Source organism: Panicum virgatum, chromosome 1K (genome assembly GCF_016808335.1).
Source record: "Panicum virgatum strain AP13 chromosome 1K, P.virgatum_v5, whole genome shotgun sequence".
Classification (NCBI taxonomy): domain Eukaryota; kingdom Viridiplantae; phylum Streptophyta; class Magnoliopsida; order Poales; family Poaceae; genus Panicum; species Panicum virgatum.
The window spans coordinates 38,106,235-38,124,618 of NC_053136.1; the positions used below are offsets into that span (position 1 = coordinate 38,106,235).

General features: G+C 49.2%; 2 protein-coding genes across 2 annotated transcripts; both read right to left on the reverse strand.

Moving 5' to 3' along the window:
- Positions 1-7,646: 7,646 nt before the first annotated feature.
- On the reverse strand, positions 7,647-12,891 carry LOC120706028 (7-deoxyloganetin glucosyltransferase-like). Its single transcript, XM_039990594.1, has 2 exons — positions 12,309-12,891; positions 7,647-11,202 (listed from the first exon to the last, which is right to left on the reverse strand). Exons 1-2 carry the CDS (start codon positions 12,808-12,810, stop codon positions 10,220-10,222), a joined length of 1,485 nt encoding a protein of 494 aa, XP_039846528.1. The 5' UTR covers positions 12,811-12,891; the 3' UTR covers positions 7,647-10,219.
- A 1,286-nt stretch (positions 12,892-14,177) lies between these two features.
- On the reverse strand, positions 14,178-17,172 carry LOC120706044 (zinc finger protein BALDIBIS-like). The gene is made up of 2 exons (XM_039990616.1): positions 15,911-17,172; positions 14,178-14,478 (listed from the first exon to the last, which is right to left on the reverse strand). Exon 1 carries the CDS (start codon positions 17,110-17,112, stop codon positions 15,934-15,936), a length of 1,179 nt encoding a protein of 392 aa, XP_039846550.1. The 5' UTR covers positions 17,113-17,172; the 3' UTR covers positions 14,178-14,478; positions 15,911-15,933.
- Between the last annotated feature and the right edge of the window lie 1,212 nt (positions 17,173-18,384).

Sequence of the window (18,384 nt, forward strand, 5' to 3'; positions counted from 1 at the left end):
TTAACCGAGGCGGGCAAAATCAATTAGCCGAGGCGTTTTTTCGCAACCACCTCGGAGGCAACGTCACGGTAAATGACATATTTTCCGAGGCGGTTGCCCGCCCGCCTCGGTTAATCGTGTAGAAAAAACAAAAAAAATAGAAAACCCGTGAACAGGCCTGCCAAGCCCATCCACGGGCCCGCCGAGCCCATCCACGGGGAGGTCGCCGCCGGCGCCACCGCTCCTCTGCTCCTTCGGGATCCGACCGGATCCGCCAGCTGCGAGACCAGATCTGGGAGCCCCCGAGGTCGGATTCAATCTCCCGCGGCCGCCGGGGACCTTGCGCTCGCGTGGACGACCTTGTCGTCCTCCATGTCCACCGGCGGGGAGGGGCGCGGCTGTCGGAGCCTCCTGCCGCCGGGGAGGGCGTGGCGGGGGCCTCCCGCCGCCGGGGAGAGGCGCGGCCACCGGGGGAGCTCCCGCCGGGGAGGGGCGCGCCACCAGAGAGAGAGAGAGAGAGTTGAGGGAGGGGGCGCGGGATTGGAGACTGGAGAGAGAGAGAGAGTGGATTAGGGTTAGGTTTTTCTTTTATAGTTGAATGTGGTAGTGGGCTGCTGACTGGATCTGAGTTGGGTTTGATTTTTTGAGGCGGTTGTTTTATATATGTCCGCCTCCGTAAATAATTAACGGATGATCCGTCGGTATAAGTAGAGTATGTCGGTAAAAACTTTTACCGACGGGACTAGCACCGACGTTAGTTATCTGTCGGTAAAAGTTTATACTGACGGACTGTCCGTCGGTATAACGGCTTATACCGACGTTGCTATTGCGGTGTTGTGGTGTAGTGATAGAAAATAACCGCCTCGGTTAATGCCTGGTATTAACCGATGTGGTTATTTTTCATGTCCGCCTCCGAGTCATTTTCAAAGCGCCTCGGTTATTCCAGTTTTGTAGTAGTGATTTTCATCCCTATTCGTGCCTTGTTAGCAAGGACGAGTCTCTTCTTCAGTTACTGTGGAGGGACTGTGTTCCTAACACTAACAGGTGGGCTCAAGCATTTTGCTGGCACGCCATGTTGGATTGGTTCTCTGGCTCATAAGATGTACTTCACGAAAATAAGGCCTTGTTTAGTTTCCCGAGTAAAGTTTTTGGAATAAATTTTTTAACATTTGAAGTATTAAACATGAACTAATCACAAACTAATTAAAGAACTCGTCTGTAAATTATGAGATGAATTTATTAAGACTAATTAATTTGTCATTAGTACATGTTTGCTGTAACAATTTATTGTCTAATCACATATAATTCGGCTCAAAAGATTCATCTCGCACTTTACAGGCAATCTGTGAAAACCGATTTTATTTTCGTCTACATTTAATACACCATGCATGTGTTCAAACATTTATGTGTAAATTTTTTGACAGGGACGTTGTCACGAAAGTAGAGGAGTGGGCACTAGAAGGAGTCTTTTACGTGTACGTTCTTATGAAAATTGGTGCCGACCTCTATGCCCCTAAAAAGTTTGGTCGCACTTGTATACCTTCGTATTTTTTTCCTGTGACCCGTGTGCCCTTTTGTATGGAATAGAGGGTAACGGTGCCTGGCGGAGGTGGAGACAGACGTCTTTACCCTTCTGTTGGGGAGGCGCTAGAAAAAGTCTCGTTTACCTGTATGTCCTTAGGAAAGTTGCTATTGGCCTTCATACCCCTACAAAGTTTTGATTGCACCTGTGTATTCTCGCTCCACAAAATTGATTTTTCTTTTTATAAAAAAATTTCAGAAGCATCCATATTTGGTATAATGAAACTCATATTTGATGTGCTGGTGCCGCACCGCCTTGAGCAGCGGGGTGTTGCCCTCGCCGTTCGTCATGGGCGCCGGGGTCTTGAGCAGCTTGCCATCGGCACCGGGGTCCTCTGTGCGCGCCTTGGTTTCGCCGGCATCCTCTGCGCGGGCCTTGGTCCTGGGGTGGTCTGCGCGCGCCTGGGCGAGGCGTATCATCAGCTCGGCCAGGGGCGGAGGACCATGGTGGCAAGGTATGGCAGCTGCCACACCTTGAATATAGTACAACAATAGTATCTTAAATGTTTTTTAACATCCTTTGCCATTTTGTACTTGATTATGAAGGCATTTCTTTGTGTATCTTATACCTTACTATCTATGTTGTCAATTTCGCCATACCTAAAGATTTTCCCGTCCTCCGCCACTGAGCTCGGCCACCTTCAGCCTACCGTTCTTGGCCGCCAAGTGCAGCAGGAGCGGGGTGTCGCCGTCGGCGTTCTCGGCGACGATCAGCTCCTCGTTCAGTTTGAGGACCTCGCCGGCGAACTTGGCGTGGCCGTGCGAGGCGGCGACGTGGAGCGCCGTGTTGCCCTGGGGCGTATTGGAGTTGAGGGCCTTGAGGTCGCCCGCCACCAGCTGCTGCAGGCTCCACACGCACCCGTACGTCACGGCCTTGTACAAGGCAGGATCCATGCCTCCATCTGCAGGCTCCGCTGCTGCCGTGGATGTTGCCTAGCTAGGTAGCTTCTCTCACCCCCGTCCGTCCGACAGAGTGTGTCTTCTAATTTTTCTAGCTACTGGCTCGGCTCTGCTCTTGAGTTGGCCTCTGCTCCAGGCATGGCACGCGGGGCCGGGCGGCGCCCTCCACGCGCGGCAGGCGGTAGGCGGGGCCGGGCGGGGCCAGGCGGGGCCCGCGTAGATCCAGGCGGGCGGGGCGCCGGTCTCGCCGCCGGAGGGGGATGGGGAGGCGGCGAGGGATGCTGGGCGGTGGCACAGGAGATGGGAAGGCGGCGGGGATGGGTGGGGGGCGCAACAGGCTGGGAAAAGAATAAAGGGTCCCTCCTACTCACAGCAGTAATATCGTCTTTTCCGCTGCCCAGTCTCAACTGTCAGATATTCTTTACCGTTAACTTCTAACGGAAAGACGCACGGGTCCTAGGAAAAAAACGCGAGGACATACAAATGCAACTAAACTTTTTGAAACATAGAGATCGACCCTAACTTTTATAAAGACATACATGTAAAAAACTCCACTATAAGAGGTAGACTTCTTTGTACTGTCATACTAGCGCATCAAGACGACGTGCTGTAATGTTGTGTTGTGCCACTCACCATGCTAAGATGTTGGCCCGGAAATAGCACGGCATAGCCTAAAATAGCAAGCGCGAAAATGTCAATGGTCCGCTAGCCCGTCAAGGTCGCCGGTTGTATGTAGGTGATGGTGAGGGTGACGGTGATCTTGGCAGATGCGTTCCAATAATGCCGGCGTTGGTTGGAGAAGCCGAGCTGTCTGCCTGTCCGGGAGGGTGCCAGCCTCTGCGCTGTACTAGCACGTGCGTAGATAAGAAGAAATTAAACGCGAGCAAGAGATGAACAAGGCCGGCCGGGAACATCATTGGGCGGATAGGCACGGCAGCGCACACCTCAATGGAACGCTCATCCGATTCGATGAGCTGCTAGGGCCCAGGAGCAATCGAATTGAATGGCCGGCGAGCAAGAGGCCTTCCCGGGACCGGCCGGCGAGGAGGCGCTTTCGGCGTCCGCGTCGGTGATCCTGATTCCAGACCGTCTCGTGCCAACTCTGAACGAAACCCAATAGCTCGACTGCCATACAGGTTACTGGTCAGAAAGCACGCATATACGCTGGTAAAGATAAAACCTACAGATTTACACTCCTGAAACATTTCGGTACTTCTTCACAACCGCCCTTCTTCATTCGATCCTCCTCGTCACTTGATGTAAGCTGATGTCCGTCGTCAAGTCATCTGCAAGATAACAGGTTCCATAGTCAGATTATACGAAACACACTTGTAACCTTGCTATAAAATGATCCACATAATGGACTTAGTATATTTCTATGCTAAACAAGCATAAAGATTTTAACTCACATTCTTATCCATTTTAAGTCGAACACACGATCTCTTGAGACTGCAGATGAATTCTTTACATTTCCACCAAAAAAAAGCAAAGATATAGTACATAAATGGCTTTGTTTCTTCTGAGCTGAATATAAGTGTGTGTGTGTGTATGTGTGTCTATATATATATATATATATATATATATATATATATATATATATATATATATATAGACACACACACTTACTTACTAACATTTGGTCTCAAATCATGGGTATGCCATAGCATACATGGGCGCACCCCTGCCGCCGCCCATCTGCACTGGCAGAGATCCTGTACTGCCCTCCCACCAAGAAGGGAGAGCCCGTTAAGAGACGACAATAGCTCGTCGTACGGCGCTAGGCCGCCGGTGGCGGCGGCCATGGCAGGTGCGGCCCCAACAGTCCTGGCAGGCGCTGCATGCGCTCTCCTCTGTCCCTGTAGTTGGAAGAAGCCGATGAGGAGGCCAGGAACGAAGCAGTTGGGCGCGGGGTCGAAGGCACGAGGCGGCATTGCCGATGATGGCATGCCGCCACGGCTTGCAGACTCCGGTGCAGCAGAGCACGGTAGCCGGCTCCAGGCGGCGGAAGATCTCAAGATGTCACTACAGCTTGGCCGACAACGACAACAGAAGAGTTCTTACACTCTAAATATCAAACGAGGAATTTCATAAAATAAGAGGGAAAAAGGTAGAAAACAATGCAAGAATTCTAGAAGGCTAGTAAAATTCAATCTTATTCGTTCCCACTCCAACTTTGCAACTTCGCGCAAACACCAATCAATGGCATCTCTCGTCTACTTAGAATTTAGAAATTTGATGTGCGGATCATCTGTTGCTTGTCAAATCTCTTCATCCCACCACACTGACTATGGTCACCCTGTGAGATTTGGTGGAAGCGTTGAACCTCCGTAGAGGCCGCTGTGCGTGTTAATATAGGATGGGAATAGCCCCCACCGTGGCTTACAAGATGCACCCGTGTAACAACCTGGCCGAGATCTAGGATTACAACAAGATATCCTACAACTAATCTACTAACAGCACATGGTTTGTTACACGGGATAAGAACCGAATACACACACCATCTAACACTCCCCCTCAATCACACCTTTTGAAGGTTGAGATTGTTCCTAAAAACTTCAAGCTGTCGAACAGGAAGTGCTTTTGTAAAACCATCCGCGACTTGATCATCTGTAGAGACAAATCTGATCTGAAGAAGCCCTTGAGCTACTCGTTCTCTGACAAAGTGAAAATCTACCTCAATATGCTTTGTTCTAGCATGAAACACTGGATTTGCCGACAAGTATGTAGCACCAATATTATCACACCATAGACGAGCAGAAGTAGGAGCTCTTACCCCAAGTTCTTGCAACAAAGTCTGTACCCACATAATTTCAGCAGTAGCATTGGCCATTGACTTATACTCTGCTTCAGTACTAGACCTTGAAACTGTGGCTTGTTTTCGAGCTGTCCATGAAATAAGATTAGAACCCAAGAAAACAGCAAAGCCACCTGTTGAACGTCTGTCATCCAAACAACCGGCCGAGTCTGCATCTGAGAAGGCGCTCACAAGAGTAGAGAGACTTCTATGTATTCGAAGACCAATACCAGATGTAAACTTTAGATATCGCAAAATTCTTTTGACAGCTGTCCAATGTACAGTGGTTGGCATATGCAAGAACTGACATACCTTGTTCACTGAAAAAGATATATCTGGGCGTGTAAGAGTTAAATACTGAAGAGCTCCTACAATGCTTCTATATTTTGTTGCATCAGTTGTCCCCAATTGTTCTCCGTCATATGCTGAAAATTTTTCAGAGGCCGACAATGGTGTATTCACTTGTTTACAGTCCACCATTCCAACCTTTTTTAGCAGATCAGAGGTATATTTTCCTTGAGACAGAACAATACCTTGCTCTATTCTTTTTACCTCAATGCCCAAGAAATAATGAAGATCACCAAGGTCCTTCAATGCAAACTCAGACTGCAGTTTCCGTAGAAGCGCTGCAGTTGCTTCCTGTGACGAACTTGCCACTATAATATCATCAACATATATTAACAGGAACATAGTAACCCCTCCATTGCGAAAATAGAAGAGTGAAACATCAGCTTTGGATGGCTTAAACCCCAAACTTTGTAGTTTTGTGCTCAGTCGAAAATACCAAGCACGAGGAGCTTGTTTTAATCCGTATAGTGCTTTATCTAACTTACACACATAGTGTGGATGTTTCTTACTTTCATACCCAGGTGGCTGCCTCATGAACACTTCTTCTTCAAGAATACCATGAAGAAACGCGTTCTGTACATCTAGCTGGCGAAGACTCCAGTTATTAGATACTGCAATGGAGAGTACAAGTCTGATAGTAGCTGCCTTCACTATAGGACTAAATGTATCCTCGTAGTCAATGTCATATCTTTGTTTAAAACCTTTTGCAACTAACCTGGCCTTGTACCTGTCAATAGTGCCATCTGGTTTACGCTTAATTTTGTAAACCCACTTACAGTCAATTAAATTTCTGCCTGCTTGTGAGGGAACAAGATGCCAAGTCTTGTTCTTGAGGAGAGCATCATATTCTTGATCCATAGCACGCCTCCAATTTTTATTTTCAAGTGCTGCATCAAGAGAACTAGGCTTAGAATTTTCTGTTAATAGCCCATACCTGACCGTGCCATCAGTATAAGTCTTCGGCTTGCGGATCCCACTTTGTGCGCGAGTTTTTGGTCGTGTTTCTCCCCCTGGATCCGCAGACACCACAGGAGGAGCCACAGGGGCCGCGCGGGTCGGCGAGGCGGGAGCATGCGAAGCCGTGTCATGTGCTGGTTCGGTGGCGGGGTCGTTAGCCGCAGCAGCAGAGGGCGATTCGCCTGGGCTGGACGACACGGAGTCGGAGGGCGATTCGCCTGGCGCAGGTGCTGCAGCTGCAGGCAAATCCTCTTCGGGATTGAGAACGTGCTCCCCCTGCGTATCACCACCACCAGAAAAACCTTCCGAAGCCAGATTTTCAGGAGAAAAAGCATCAGTAGTTACAGGTAAATTATTTGAACTATTAGCCACATCAGTACTAGATATTGTTGTACCCCTAGCAAGCATAAGAGGACTAAGTAAATCAGGTGGAAGGAGGCTTATTTCTTTACGAAGAATTGCACCGGCATTGTCATGAAGCTCAGAGAAAGGGAAAACTTCTTCATCAAAGACAGCATCTCGAGAGATGTAAACGCGTCCGGTAGAGATATCAAGGCATTTGAATCCTTTGTGAAGATTGCTGTATCCAAGAAATGCACAGCGTTTGGATCGAAAGGCTAGCTTTCTGGAATTATAGGGACGCAAATTCGGCCAGCATGCACACCCATAAACTTTCAGCATAGAGTAGTCGGGTTTCTCATGGAATAGACGCTCAAGAGGTGTTTGGAAATCAATCACCTTGCTGGGAGTGCGATTAATAAGATATGTAGCGGCAAGGAAAGCTTCATCCCAAAATTTAAGAGGCATGGATGCATGAGATAATAGAGATAAGACAACTTCAACAATGTGTCGATGCTTACGTTCTGCTGCTCCATTCTGCTGGTGAGCATGAGGGCAAGACACTAAATGAGTGATGCCGACCCTCTGGAAGAAAGAATTGAGCTTCTCATATTCTCCTCCCCAATCCGTTTGCATAGCAACAATTTTTCTATTAAATAGGCGCTCAACAAGATTTTGGAAGTCATTAAAGCATTGAAAAACATCAGACTTATGCTTGAGCAAGTAGATCTAGGTAAACTTGCTATAATCATCAATAAAGCTCACATAAAATTTATTTCGCCCAACCGAAGTAGAAGCAGGTCCCCATACATCAGAAAATATTAAATCTAAGGGAAATTTAGAGGTGCTGGATGACTTGGGGTAGGGAAGCTGGTGACTCTTAGCTTGCTGACAAGCATTACAAATGGAGTGTTGATTAACCTCCCTAGCACAAGGCAGCTTATTTTCACTAATGACACGCTGAACTATGGGAAAAGCAGGGTGACCCAGCCGACTGTGCCATCTCGTGGTAGAGGCTTTGACGGCACTGAAAGCGTCTTTGCTTGGCTTCGGTAGGGGGTAGAGACCAGATCTACATTTGCCTTCCAAAAGAGTTCTCCTCGTTGCCTGATCCTTGATAAAGAATGAATCAGGATGAAATTCAAGAAAAGCATTATTGTCTTTGGCAAGACGATGAACGGAAACAAGATTTTTCTTGGCTTCTGGAACGTGAAGAACATTATTTAGATGCAAATTGCGAGTAGGGGTACGAACAATAGCATGACCGATATGGTTAATGTTCATACCTGATCCGCTAGCAGTGCGGATTTGATCTGTTCCAGTGTACTTGTCGTGGGTGGAAAGCTTCTCAAGCTCGCCCGTCACATGATCAGTGGCACCCGTATCGGTATACCAATTCGTGTCGATGTCGTAGGAGTTGGTGGCAGCATTGACGTTCCTTTCATCAGGGACATAGTCTTGGTCGAAGCGATGCCAACAGTTGACCGCACTGTGTCCCTCCTTGAGGCAGACTTGACACCTGCCATTGTACCTTTGCTTTTGTCCACCATTGCCGTTGCCACGACCCCGGCCTCCAGTGCCGGAGCCACGGCCACGGCCACCATTGCGGCCACCACGGCCGCCTCCTCTGGTGAAGCCGCCTCGTCCTCGCGAGGCTGAGTTGACAGAGGACTGAGATCCACCGCCACCACGTTGCATCTCCAACCGGGCTTCGAAGCTGGTGATCTGGGTGACCAGCTCGGTGTAGGAGATCGGCTCGATCCTGGTGAGGACAGCCGAGACAAGAGGATTATAATCCTCCTGATCCAATCCCGTCAAGATGTATGATGTGAACTCGTCATCGCCGAGAGGTCTCCCGGCGTCCTTCATCTCATCAGCATAGGACTTCATCTTGGCAAGGTACTCCGAGGCAGTGGAGTTCCCCTTCTTTGTCGTGGCGAGCGCGATGCGGGTGTTCACCGAACGCACTCGGCTTTGGGAGGAATAGATCTCCTCCATAGCTGCCCATAATTCGGCAGCTGTTTTTGCCATGGCCGGCAGCTGTTTTTGCCATGGCGACTTGCGCCATGACGTCTCTAGTCATGTTGCTGAGCAGATAGCTCAGCACCTGCTGATCGCGGGCCACCCATGAGGCATACTCCGGGTTGGCCTCCTTGACGGTCTTGTCGCCGTGCTTGACGTCGATCTCCTTCGATGGTGCCGCAGTAGACCCATCAAGGAACCCCTCCAGCAGGGCACCTCGAATGGCCGGCAGCACCTGGAGCTTCCATAGACCAAGATTATTCTTGGATAGCTTCTCGGTGACGGGAAGAACAAATGGTGAGGCGATGGCCTGACCAAGGGAAGAGTTGGAGGTCGCCATTCTAGATGCAATCTAGAGGCAGTTGGCTCTGATACCATGTGAGATTTGGTGGAAGCGTTGAACCTCCGTAGAGGCCGCTGTGCGTGTTAATATAGGATGGGAATAGCCCCCACCGTGGCTTACAAGATGCACCCGTGTAACAACCTGGCTGAGATCTAGGATTACAAAAAGATATCCTACAACTAATCTACTAACAGCACATGGTTTGTTACACGGGATAAGAACCGAATACACACACCATCTAACACACCCTCCCAAGAACTCCAATAAGAGAGCAATATCAAGATGCCGCCGTCGCCCGAACCAACAATAATTTAGTTCTTCGCTTTTCACCTGAAGCAATTCTTGGAGTTTGAGGTCTCATAGCGACACCCACAAGAAGGAGAACGATGCACCATGGCACCATTGTTACCGTCAACGGTTGAAATCCGAGCAAGATTTCATTCAAGAACCTGCACAACTTGACGACCACCCACCTCTAGCAACCGCCACCACAATGCAAGCATACAGCATCGACCGCGGACATGTCTATGTCAATAATTCGTCTTGGTTTTGGAGATGAAAGGGAGATTAGATGCGTGCACAGATTCAGAACAATTTGTTAGGACAAAATCAACTTAGTATACACAGGTAAATATGGTATACGATTCCTTAAAAATCGTCATGTTATCCGAATCCGATAAGATCAGTAACGAAACTGCATTATTTTCGGAAGAATAATTTGGCTTTTAAAAGTAGGATCTATTAACCTACGCATATTTTGATACGTAAAATTTTATTTTTATTTATTACAACTTTGGAACATTCGAAATAATAGAGTTTATTTACAATCCATGAAAATGAGCAAGTTATAAGCATATTCGTAAGAAAAAAAGTTAAATCCAGACCAACTTTTTCTTGAGGTGAAATTAACAGCAACACACCAATGATCAGAAAAGAAGAACATCATGTCAACAAATTCATTTCTTGTCCACCAGAGCAAGCACCTCGTTGACCACCCTCTCAAGATTTACCCAGGAAGAGCCACCTAGTCGCGCCGCGAGCGCGGCCTTATACTTCCACTCCGCCACCGACCTCCTCAGCTCCTCCCCTCTTCCCCCACCCATCACCTGTCGTATCGCCGCCTCCACCTCCTCCCGCCCGGGGTCCTCACTGAGCTCCACGCCGACGCGCCACTCCGTGCACGCCATCCTGCTGTTGGTCTGCTGGTCGGCCGCGAACGGCCAGCACAACATCGGCACCCCGGCGCAGACGCTCTCCAGCATTGAGTTCCACCCGCAGTGCGTCAGGAAGGCGCCGACGGCCTCGTGCCGGAGCACCGCCTCCTGTGGGCACCAGCTCGTCACGCGGCCCCGCCCCTCCGTCTCCGCCATGAACTCCGGCGGCAGGACGACGGCGGTTGCACCGGCAGCGCTGCCCGTCACCTGCTGGTCGGCCCTGATCACCCACAGGAAGTCGTAGCCGCTGCTGGCTAGCCCCCAGGCGAGCTCCACTAGCTGCTCGCAGGTCAGTTTCACTAGGCTCCCGAAGCTCGCGAACACCACCGAGTTGGGACGCTTGCCGTCGAGCCAGTCCAGGCACGCGCGGTCCTCCTTGGAAAGGCTGGAGCCCACCGATATGCTGGCGGCATGGTCACCGCCAGCGCCGGCGCCAACTTCCCTGAGGAGAAGCGGTAGCGGCCCGATGGCGTAGATCGGCGGCAGGATGTCCGACATGGCACTGATGACCTGGCTCTCAAGCTCCTCGAAGGTGTGGAACACGACGGCGGACGGGACGGTGCGGTAGCACTCCGTTAAGCGCAGGGTCAAGGCGAGCACGGCGTCATCAGGGTCCGTGGTGCGGATGAAGCTCGGGAAGTCTCTGAGGCGCATGCCCTTGGGCAACCCGGGTGCCCAGTCGATGACCGTGCTGTCCAGGTATCCATTCCTCAGCTGCTCAGCATCTGCATGCTTTTACAGCGATTGTTATTTTACTTATCCCATCAAATGGTAATTAAGGTACTGACTACTACTGTACCTCCATCCCAGAATATAGCTTTTTGTATGTTTTCTCCAAGTCAAATCCTTTAAACTTTAACCCTAGGTGGTAAATAAAATATAAAGATTGACAACATAAAAGTGATATTTGCTTATTCGTAGTGAAACCAACTATAATATACAACATTTTCTATTTAACAGTAAATATTTTTTAAGATATTATTAGTCAAAGATCAAAATATTTGATTTTGACCAAATCTGTAAGTTGTTATATTTTGGAATAGAGGTAGTACTACTTAGACCCTATTTGGAAAATGGGAACACATCAGGTGCAAACTAACATTTCCGTGCAAACTATGAAAACTTCAATCTGGGCCATCAGATCAACATCCAAGGGGAGGGGCGCAGAGAGGTGGGAGGGGGGATTTGCAAAAGTGTGATTACCCAATCCAAGGGCAGGTCCAGATTGTAACATTACCCAATCTCCCGTACTCCTTGGATGTTGATCCAATGACTCATATTGGAGTTGACATAGTTTGCACGGAGACATTGATTTGCACCTGATACGTTCCCTTGGAAAATTTAGTCCAGATTAAGGTTTTGGTGACTAAACATTAGGTAATTAAACTTTATGCCATGCTTGTTTGGATCACTAAACTTAAGGTGGGAAACTATTTGAACACATAAATAGGTGAAATTTTAGTCGGGATGAAACTAAACTTTAGTCCAAAGTTTTGCCTTTGGATCACCTAATGGACTAAATTTTAATCCCCTCCGTTACAAATTATAGGTTGTTTGACTTTTTAACCCCAAGTTTGACCACTCATTTTATTTAAAAAATTTATGCAAATATAGTTAAATTTAAGTCATTCTTGAAGAATTTGTATCGATAAAGTAAGCCACAACAAAAGAAGTGATAGTTTGCACAAATTTTTAAATAAGACGAGTGGTCAAAATTAGAATAAAAAAGTCAAACAACCTATAATTTTGAACGGAGGGATTAGATCTAAAGTTTGGATCCAAACATCACCTTTTTGGTAAAACAATTTTTCGTCGTAACCATTTACTGTACCTTTGAGAGGGACAAGACCCTTGGCAACGAGGTGCTGGATCTGCTGCATGGCCATTAATGAGCTGGCACTGGTGGTCCAGAAGGTGACGCAGGGCAGGCCGATCTCCTGGGCGGCACGAAGGATGGGGTCGATGTCGGAGACGAGGAGGAGGCGGCGGCAGCTCGCCGCGGGGAGCTCGGACAGCACGAGATCCTTGAACTGCGGGACCACGGTCGGGAGGGAGAGGAGCAGCGCGGCAGCGTCGTCCCGCGCCGCGTCCTCGTCGGACGGGGGCAGGCCGTCGGGGACGGCGGCGAAGCGGAACCCCGGCGCCCCCGCCAGCGCGCTCGGGCCGCGCGCGCGGAGGAGGCGCAGCCGGTTGCGCTCGGTGTGGACGAAGGTGACGTCGAAGCCGTGGCAGTGGTGGAGGAGCCTTGCGAGCTGCAACGCCGGGGTGACGTGGCCCTGCGTGGGGAACGGGAAGAACACCAGGTGAGGCTTCGCCGCCGGCGCCGCCGCCATGCCCGGCACGCTCGCTCCGGCGTGGTCCTACGCGCGCGCCCGCCCGCCTCGAGCAATGCAATGCTTTGACGAGGTTTTCACGATCGACCAAAGCGATCGGTAGTAGGTATACCTACAGAGATGGAGCCACAGTGCGTGGATTGCACAAAAGGTGAATGTTTGTTAGGTCTTGTTTAGCTCGAGAAAAAGTTTGGATTTAGATATTGTAGCACATTTCTTTATTATTTGACAATTAGTATCTAATTATAGACTAATTAGACTTAAAAAATTATCTTGTATGAAACAGTTATACTGTATAATTAGTTCTTTTTTTTAGAAATTTTTTCGGAAGCAAACAAGGCCTTAATGCTGCGAATGCGACCCTACGACTGCACGAGAACAAAGTGGATTGAATTGTGCAGTTGGAGCTAGCTAAAAATAAAAATAGAGGTGGGACTCGGGCCGTGTCGCAAGGAACGGCCTATATATCCCTAAGAACCGGTTCCTCTGCAGTACAGCAGAGAGACTCTTCCACTGACCTAGTACTGCAGAGGAGACTCATCCATATCCCTATCATCCATATCCCTATTGTGCCTCGTGAGCAAGGGACGGGTCTCCTCTGCAGTTACTGTAGGGGACTGTGCTACGTTCCTAACGGTAACAGGTGGGTTCAAGTATTATGCTGGCATATGCCATGCTGGTTTAGTTCCCAGCTCTCATAAGATGTTCACTAAAATGAGATCTATGTGTCACTAAGTAGAGGAGGAATGGGCACTAGAAGAGGTAGATTTAATTTCTCTCTATTGTCTAGCTCATCAAGACGACGTGCTATCCTGTTGTGTACTGCCACTCACCATGCTAAGATCTTGGCCCGGAAATAGCACGGCATAGCCAAAAAAAAGCAAGTGCGAAAATGTCAATGGTCTGCTAGCCCGTCGAGGTCGCCGGTTGTATGTAGGTGATGGGTGACGGTGATCTTGGCAGATGCGTTCCAATAATGTCGGCGTTGGTTGGAGAAGTTGAGCTAGGACTGTCTGCCTGTCCGGTGAGGGTGCCAGCCTCTGCACAGTACTAGCAGGTGCGTAGACAAGAAGCAACGCGAGCAAGAGATGAACAAGGCCGGGGAACATCATTAGGCGGATGGGCACGGCAGCACACAGTAACCCCTGGTGCCAACTCTGAACGAAACCCACTGATCCAGGATCACCCGGCCGGCCCCAAGCTCAGCGATCGCGCCTGCGGCCACTATGGTTACCGGGAATCCCCCAAGCATCCGTATGGCTGGAGGCAGTGGCGCGCGCCCATCAAACACCAATGCCAGCCACTGCTTTTCGGCAATCTCACTGTAACAATCAGCTGATTCCAGTCACTCGCAACACACAGAAGACTGACCACGCAACAGAGAGGAGACGACTGGCATAGCATCATAACCCATTTCTCCGGTGTACTCCAATTAACCGGTAACAGCTCTCAGGATTACACAAAAAGCGACCGAGAATGGCGAGGACGGCGACAGAGAGACAGACGCACCATACCATACAAGTTACTGGTCAGAACGCCCGCATATACGCTGGTAAAGACAAAACCTACAGATTAACACTCCTGAAACATTTCAGTTCTTCACAACCGCCCTTCTTCATTCGATCCTCCTGGTCACTTGATGTAAGCTGATGTCCCTCGTCAGGTCATCTACAAGACAACAGGTTTCATAGTCAGATTATAGGAAACATGCTTGCAATCTTTTTATAAAATGATCCACAAAAATGGGTTTAGTACATCTCTCTCTGCTAAACAAGCACAAGGATTTTAACTCGCATTCTTATCCATTTTAAGTCGAATATACAATCTATTGAGACAGATGAATCCTTTACATATCCACAAGGAAAAGCAACGATATAGTACATAAATAACTACAAGTGAATTACTTGCGCATATTGAAAATGAGTAAAACTGCAATCCAATATCAAGCCACCATAGAGAAAGACAGGTCAAGAATTGATACCAACAAGCATAAGGATGAGAAAACATCTAGAGAAAAGGAACAATGGAGATACGACAAAAATTCTACCTTCCTGGTCAAAAAGCAAAAAATGGCTAACATAGGTGCTCCTGGAACTCAAGCTACACGTTCACACCAGTCAGAATTCCAGGCAAAATTTTAACAAGAAGTTTTGTCTCTAGATAATAGCCCTTGACTCACTAGTTGTTTACATTCTATCATAATAAGGAAACCAAAACATAATACTTAGCATATAAACCACTAACAAAGAAAGTGTGGTTCCAGGAATCGTCCAAAAAAAGGGAAGAAGATGAAGGGACTGAAACAACCATCCAATTTATACCGCATTCAAATTCTTCTAAAGAGGTGAAAACGGGGGGAACTAGATAACAACTGAAATTAATTCAAAGATCTTGAGTCATAAAAGACCATGTTTAGGTGCCACTCTGCCTGGCCTAACCATACACTAGCCTCTTCACAAACACTACATACATAATAATTCTGTCCACAAAGCAAACAATAGCTCCAGATAAAGAAATACAATTTGTCTTGCCATCAAATTACTCAGCTTAATTCTTTGATTGGTGTTGAGAAATAGGGGCCTCATATAAGCACCACCACTACAAAACTAAATTAAGCGAATTTCCATAAAAGAGAGTGTAAGATACAAAACTTAGTTGATATTACAATTTTTTGTATGAGGATGACTTACTACTTACTAGACACTCAAAATTCAATACATCAAAACTAGGTCAATTGGCTTGTGGAATATCACTGCATGGCTTAGTTGCAATCTTGTGGAGAGAATTAAGTCTGTATAGTTAGTCATAGGTTCATAGCACAATTGTTTATACTTTATATGCATCATATCCTTGGAATTTTGATATGCGATCTAGTAATGTGTAATAGTTGTGGTTTAATCATTATCAGGACCCACCAAACTGAAAGCTGGATGCTTTTATTTGTCAGAATTATATGCCCAATATATTCCTAGTTTGTAATAGCATAGCCACATGTATCCTATGATCAGCACCTTGGCATTGTTTGGAAGCTTCTTACGCCAAACAAACGATCCCATGCAAAACTCGAAGCGACAACAAAATGGCGGGAAAGCCGTCTTACCACAGATAGCCCTCTCAACATTGCTAATGTCCAGCTGCTGCAGGTCCAGGCCAACTCGAGCAGCTGGCACCACCTCTGAGCTCCTCCATCCACTCCTTGAAGAACTCTGGATCATAGCCGCCCTCCTCATCCTCCTCCTGGTCACAATTGCCTTCTTCAATTCCTCCTTCCTCCATGGCATCAAGAATTGGCTCTGTAGGTCCTGCTGCCACATCCTTTTTTGGCCCGGTGACGGCTGGAGTGTGGCCTTCAAAGAGGGCTAGATGGCCAAATAGCTTGTCCTTGCGCGAGAAGGTGGTGCCGCAGGAGCATCGCCACTGCGCCTCCTCGCCGCAGTGGCGCAAGTGGCTGCGGAGGTCGGCGAGGACGGCGAAGCGCTTCTTCCCGTCGCAGCGCTCGCAGGCGTAGAGCTTGGGGCAGTGGCTGCGCCGGAAGTGGTTCCGCGCGCAGACCGCCGATTTGAGCGGCCGAAAGCGGCGGTGCGCGCGGTTCCGGTTGCAGCCCGCGAAGGGGCAGGAGAAGCGCACCTCGCGGCCGCCGGCGGGAGGCTTCGGCTTGCCCTGGCCAGGGCGGGAGAGGGCGTCGAGGGTCTTGAAGCGGTCCCCGTGCGCGCGCATGTGCATCCTGAGGTTGGCGTCGCGGCGGAAGCCCTTGCCGCAGATCTCGCAGAAGTGGACGTGCTCCGCGAGCAGCTCGGCGGCGTCGAGCTCCACGACCTCGTAGCCGCCGTCGCCCTTGGCAGCTTCTAGGGGTTGCTCTTGGGCTTGGGCGGAGGCGGCCGCAGCAGGGATCTCTCGGACGGGAGCGGGAGAGGGAGCGGCGGCGGTAGCAGGTGGGGGCGGGGGTGGGGCGGGGAAGGGGACGGAGGAAGCGAGGAGCGACGCGGCGTTGAGGACGACGAGCTGGGCGGCGGAGGAGATCTCCAAGGATACGGATTGGATGTCGGCGTAGGAGAGGGGCCGGGCCTCGCCGGAGATGGAGGCGGTGATGCGGCCCCGGACGGCGGCCATGCGGTCCCCGAGGGCAGCCAGGCGGAGGAGGGCGACGCGGGGGTCCCCGTCCGGTCCTCCGGCACCGCCACCCACGAGGGCATCAGAGGGTTCGCCGCCCGGCATGGTCAGCTGGGGCGGAGCCGTCGCACCCCTGGACGCGATGGCGCTGCCGCGGCTGCCGGCGGCCGGGTTGCCCGGGGTGGAGTCCATCGTCGCCGGCCGCGAGTGGGTACCCAACTTGGATTGGTGCTGCTGCTGACTGCTGAGGCCATCGCATTTTGCGTGCAAGCCCACTTCGCTTGTGAAATTTGCGTTCGCTGAGGCAGCACTCGGCACACTTTCTATTTCCTTTTTCCAAGGGGGGTTGCATCACAATTCACAGATGTGAACACAAAGGATGCCCTCTGGTTTGGCAAGTTTGACTATGGTGCCTATAACAGTAGTAGCTTTTAAATGAGTCTCTATTATGTAATCTTTTATTAAAAAAAACTGCCAGTGTTCCATAAAACTTAACATTTTCGCATTTTGAAGAAATCTGGCGAGTCTAAGATATAATGAACCCGCAGGTACTAGCCTAGACTTATCATAAGCACAGCAATCTACACGACATACAAAAATTTAGGCCAAATACAAAACGGCGGGATTATATCATGTGCCAATGGAACGGGAATGGATTAACATTAACGGGTGGCCTCTTTATGTAATTTCGTATAGCTACGTGTGGTCGTAAGGAAATGAAATTGGGCCCAGGAGTAAGGACCGGGGTGAGAAAATGCCAGAGCGATCGGGTTGCGCCGCGCGTGGGGGGAGTGCGGAAGCGAGGCGGTCGTAATCGAAGTCAACTTGCCGCTAGTACACCCACATGCTCGCTCTCTCACTGACACTCTAACCCAAGAAATCGTGGGTCCACAGGTCAGCAGCGGAGATGTACCGTGTCGCTGGTGCGTCTCCAGCAAGGTTTTCGTGATGGGCTAGACCCCGTGTCGCGGGCGGTCAAGTGGAGTGGACAAGCTTTGCAATTGCAAGGCAAAAAGAAGCACCTGCCGCTGGGTGGTTTTGGAATTGGGCCACCACCTCCAATAATTCAAGTAAACTACGGATTTCGAGGTCCGTGGATGCTGATTAGGAGGCAGGAATTAGGCAGGCAAACCTCACACGTCTGGCCTCCAAATCTCCGTTTGTGACTTGTGAGTGGAGTCCTGGGTGCCACTTTTCAAAAAGAAAAGCCTCAGTGCCTCCAAGGTGGGGAAGGATCCTGAAACATGTTCTAATCAAACTATTGAAGACTTTGATCGTCGTAAATGTGTATTACATATCGCATACACAAAACATTAAAATTTTTATATTCGTTGCCAAATAATTGGTACTGAACAAGTGAACATACAGGTTTCTCTTGCATTTTTATTTATCTATATATAATACACTGTCGCTTAATTAATATTCCTTGATCACCACACTAAGAGGTCGTTCCCACGAGTAGTT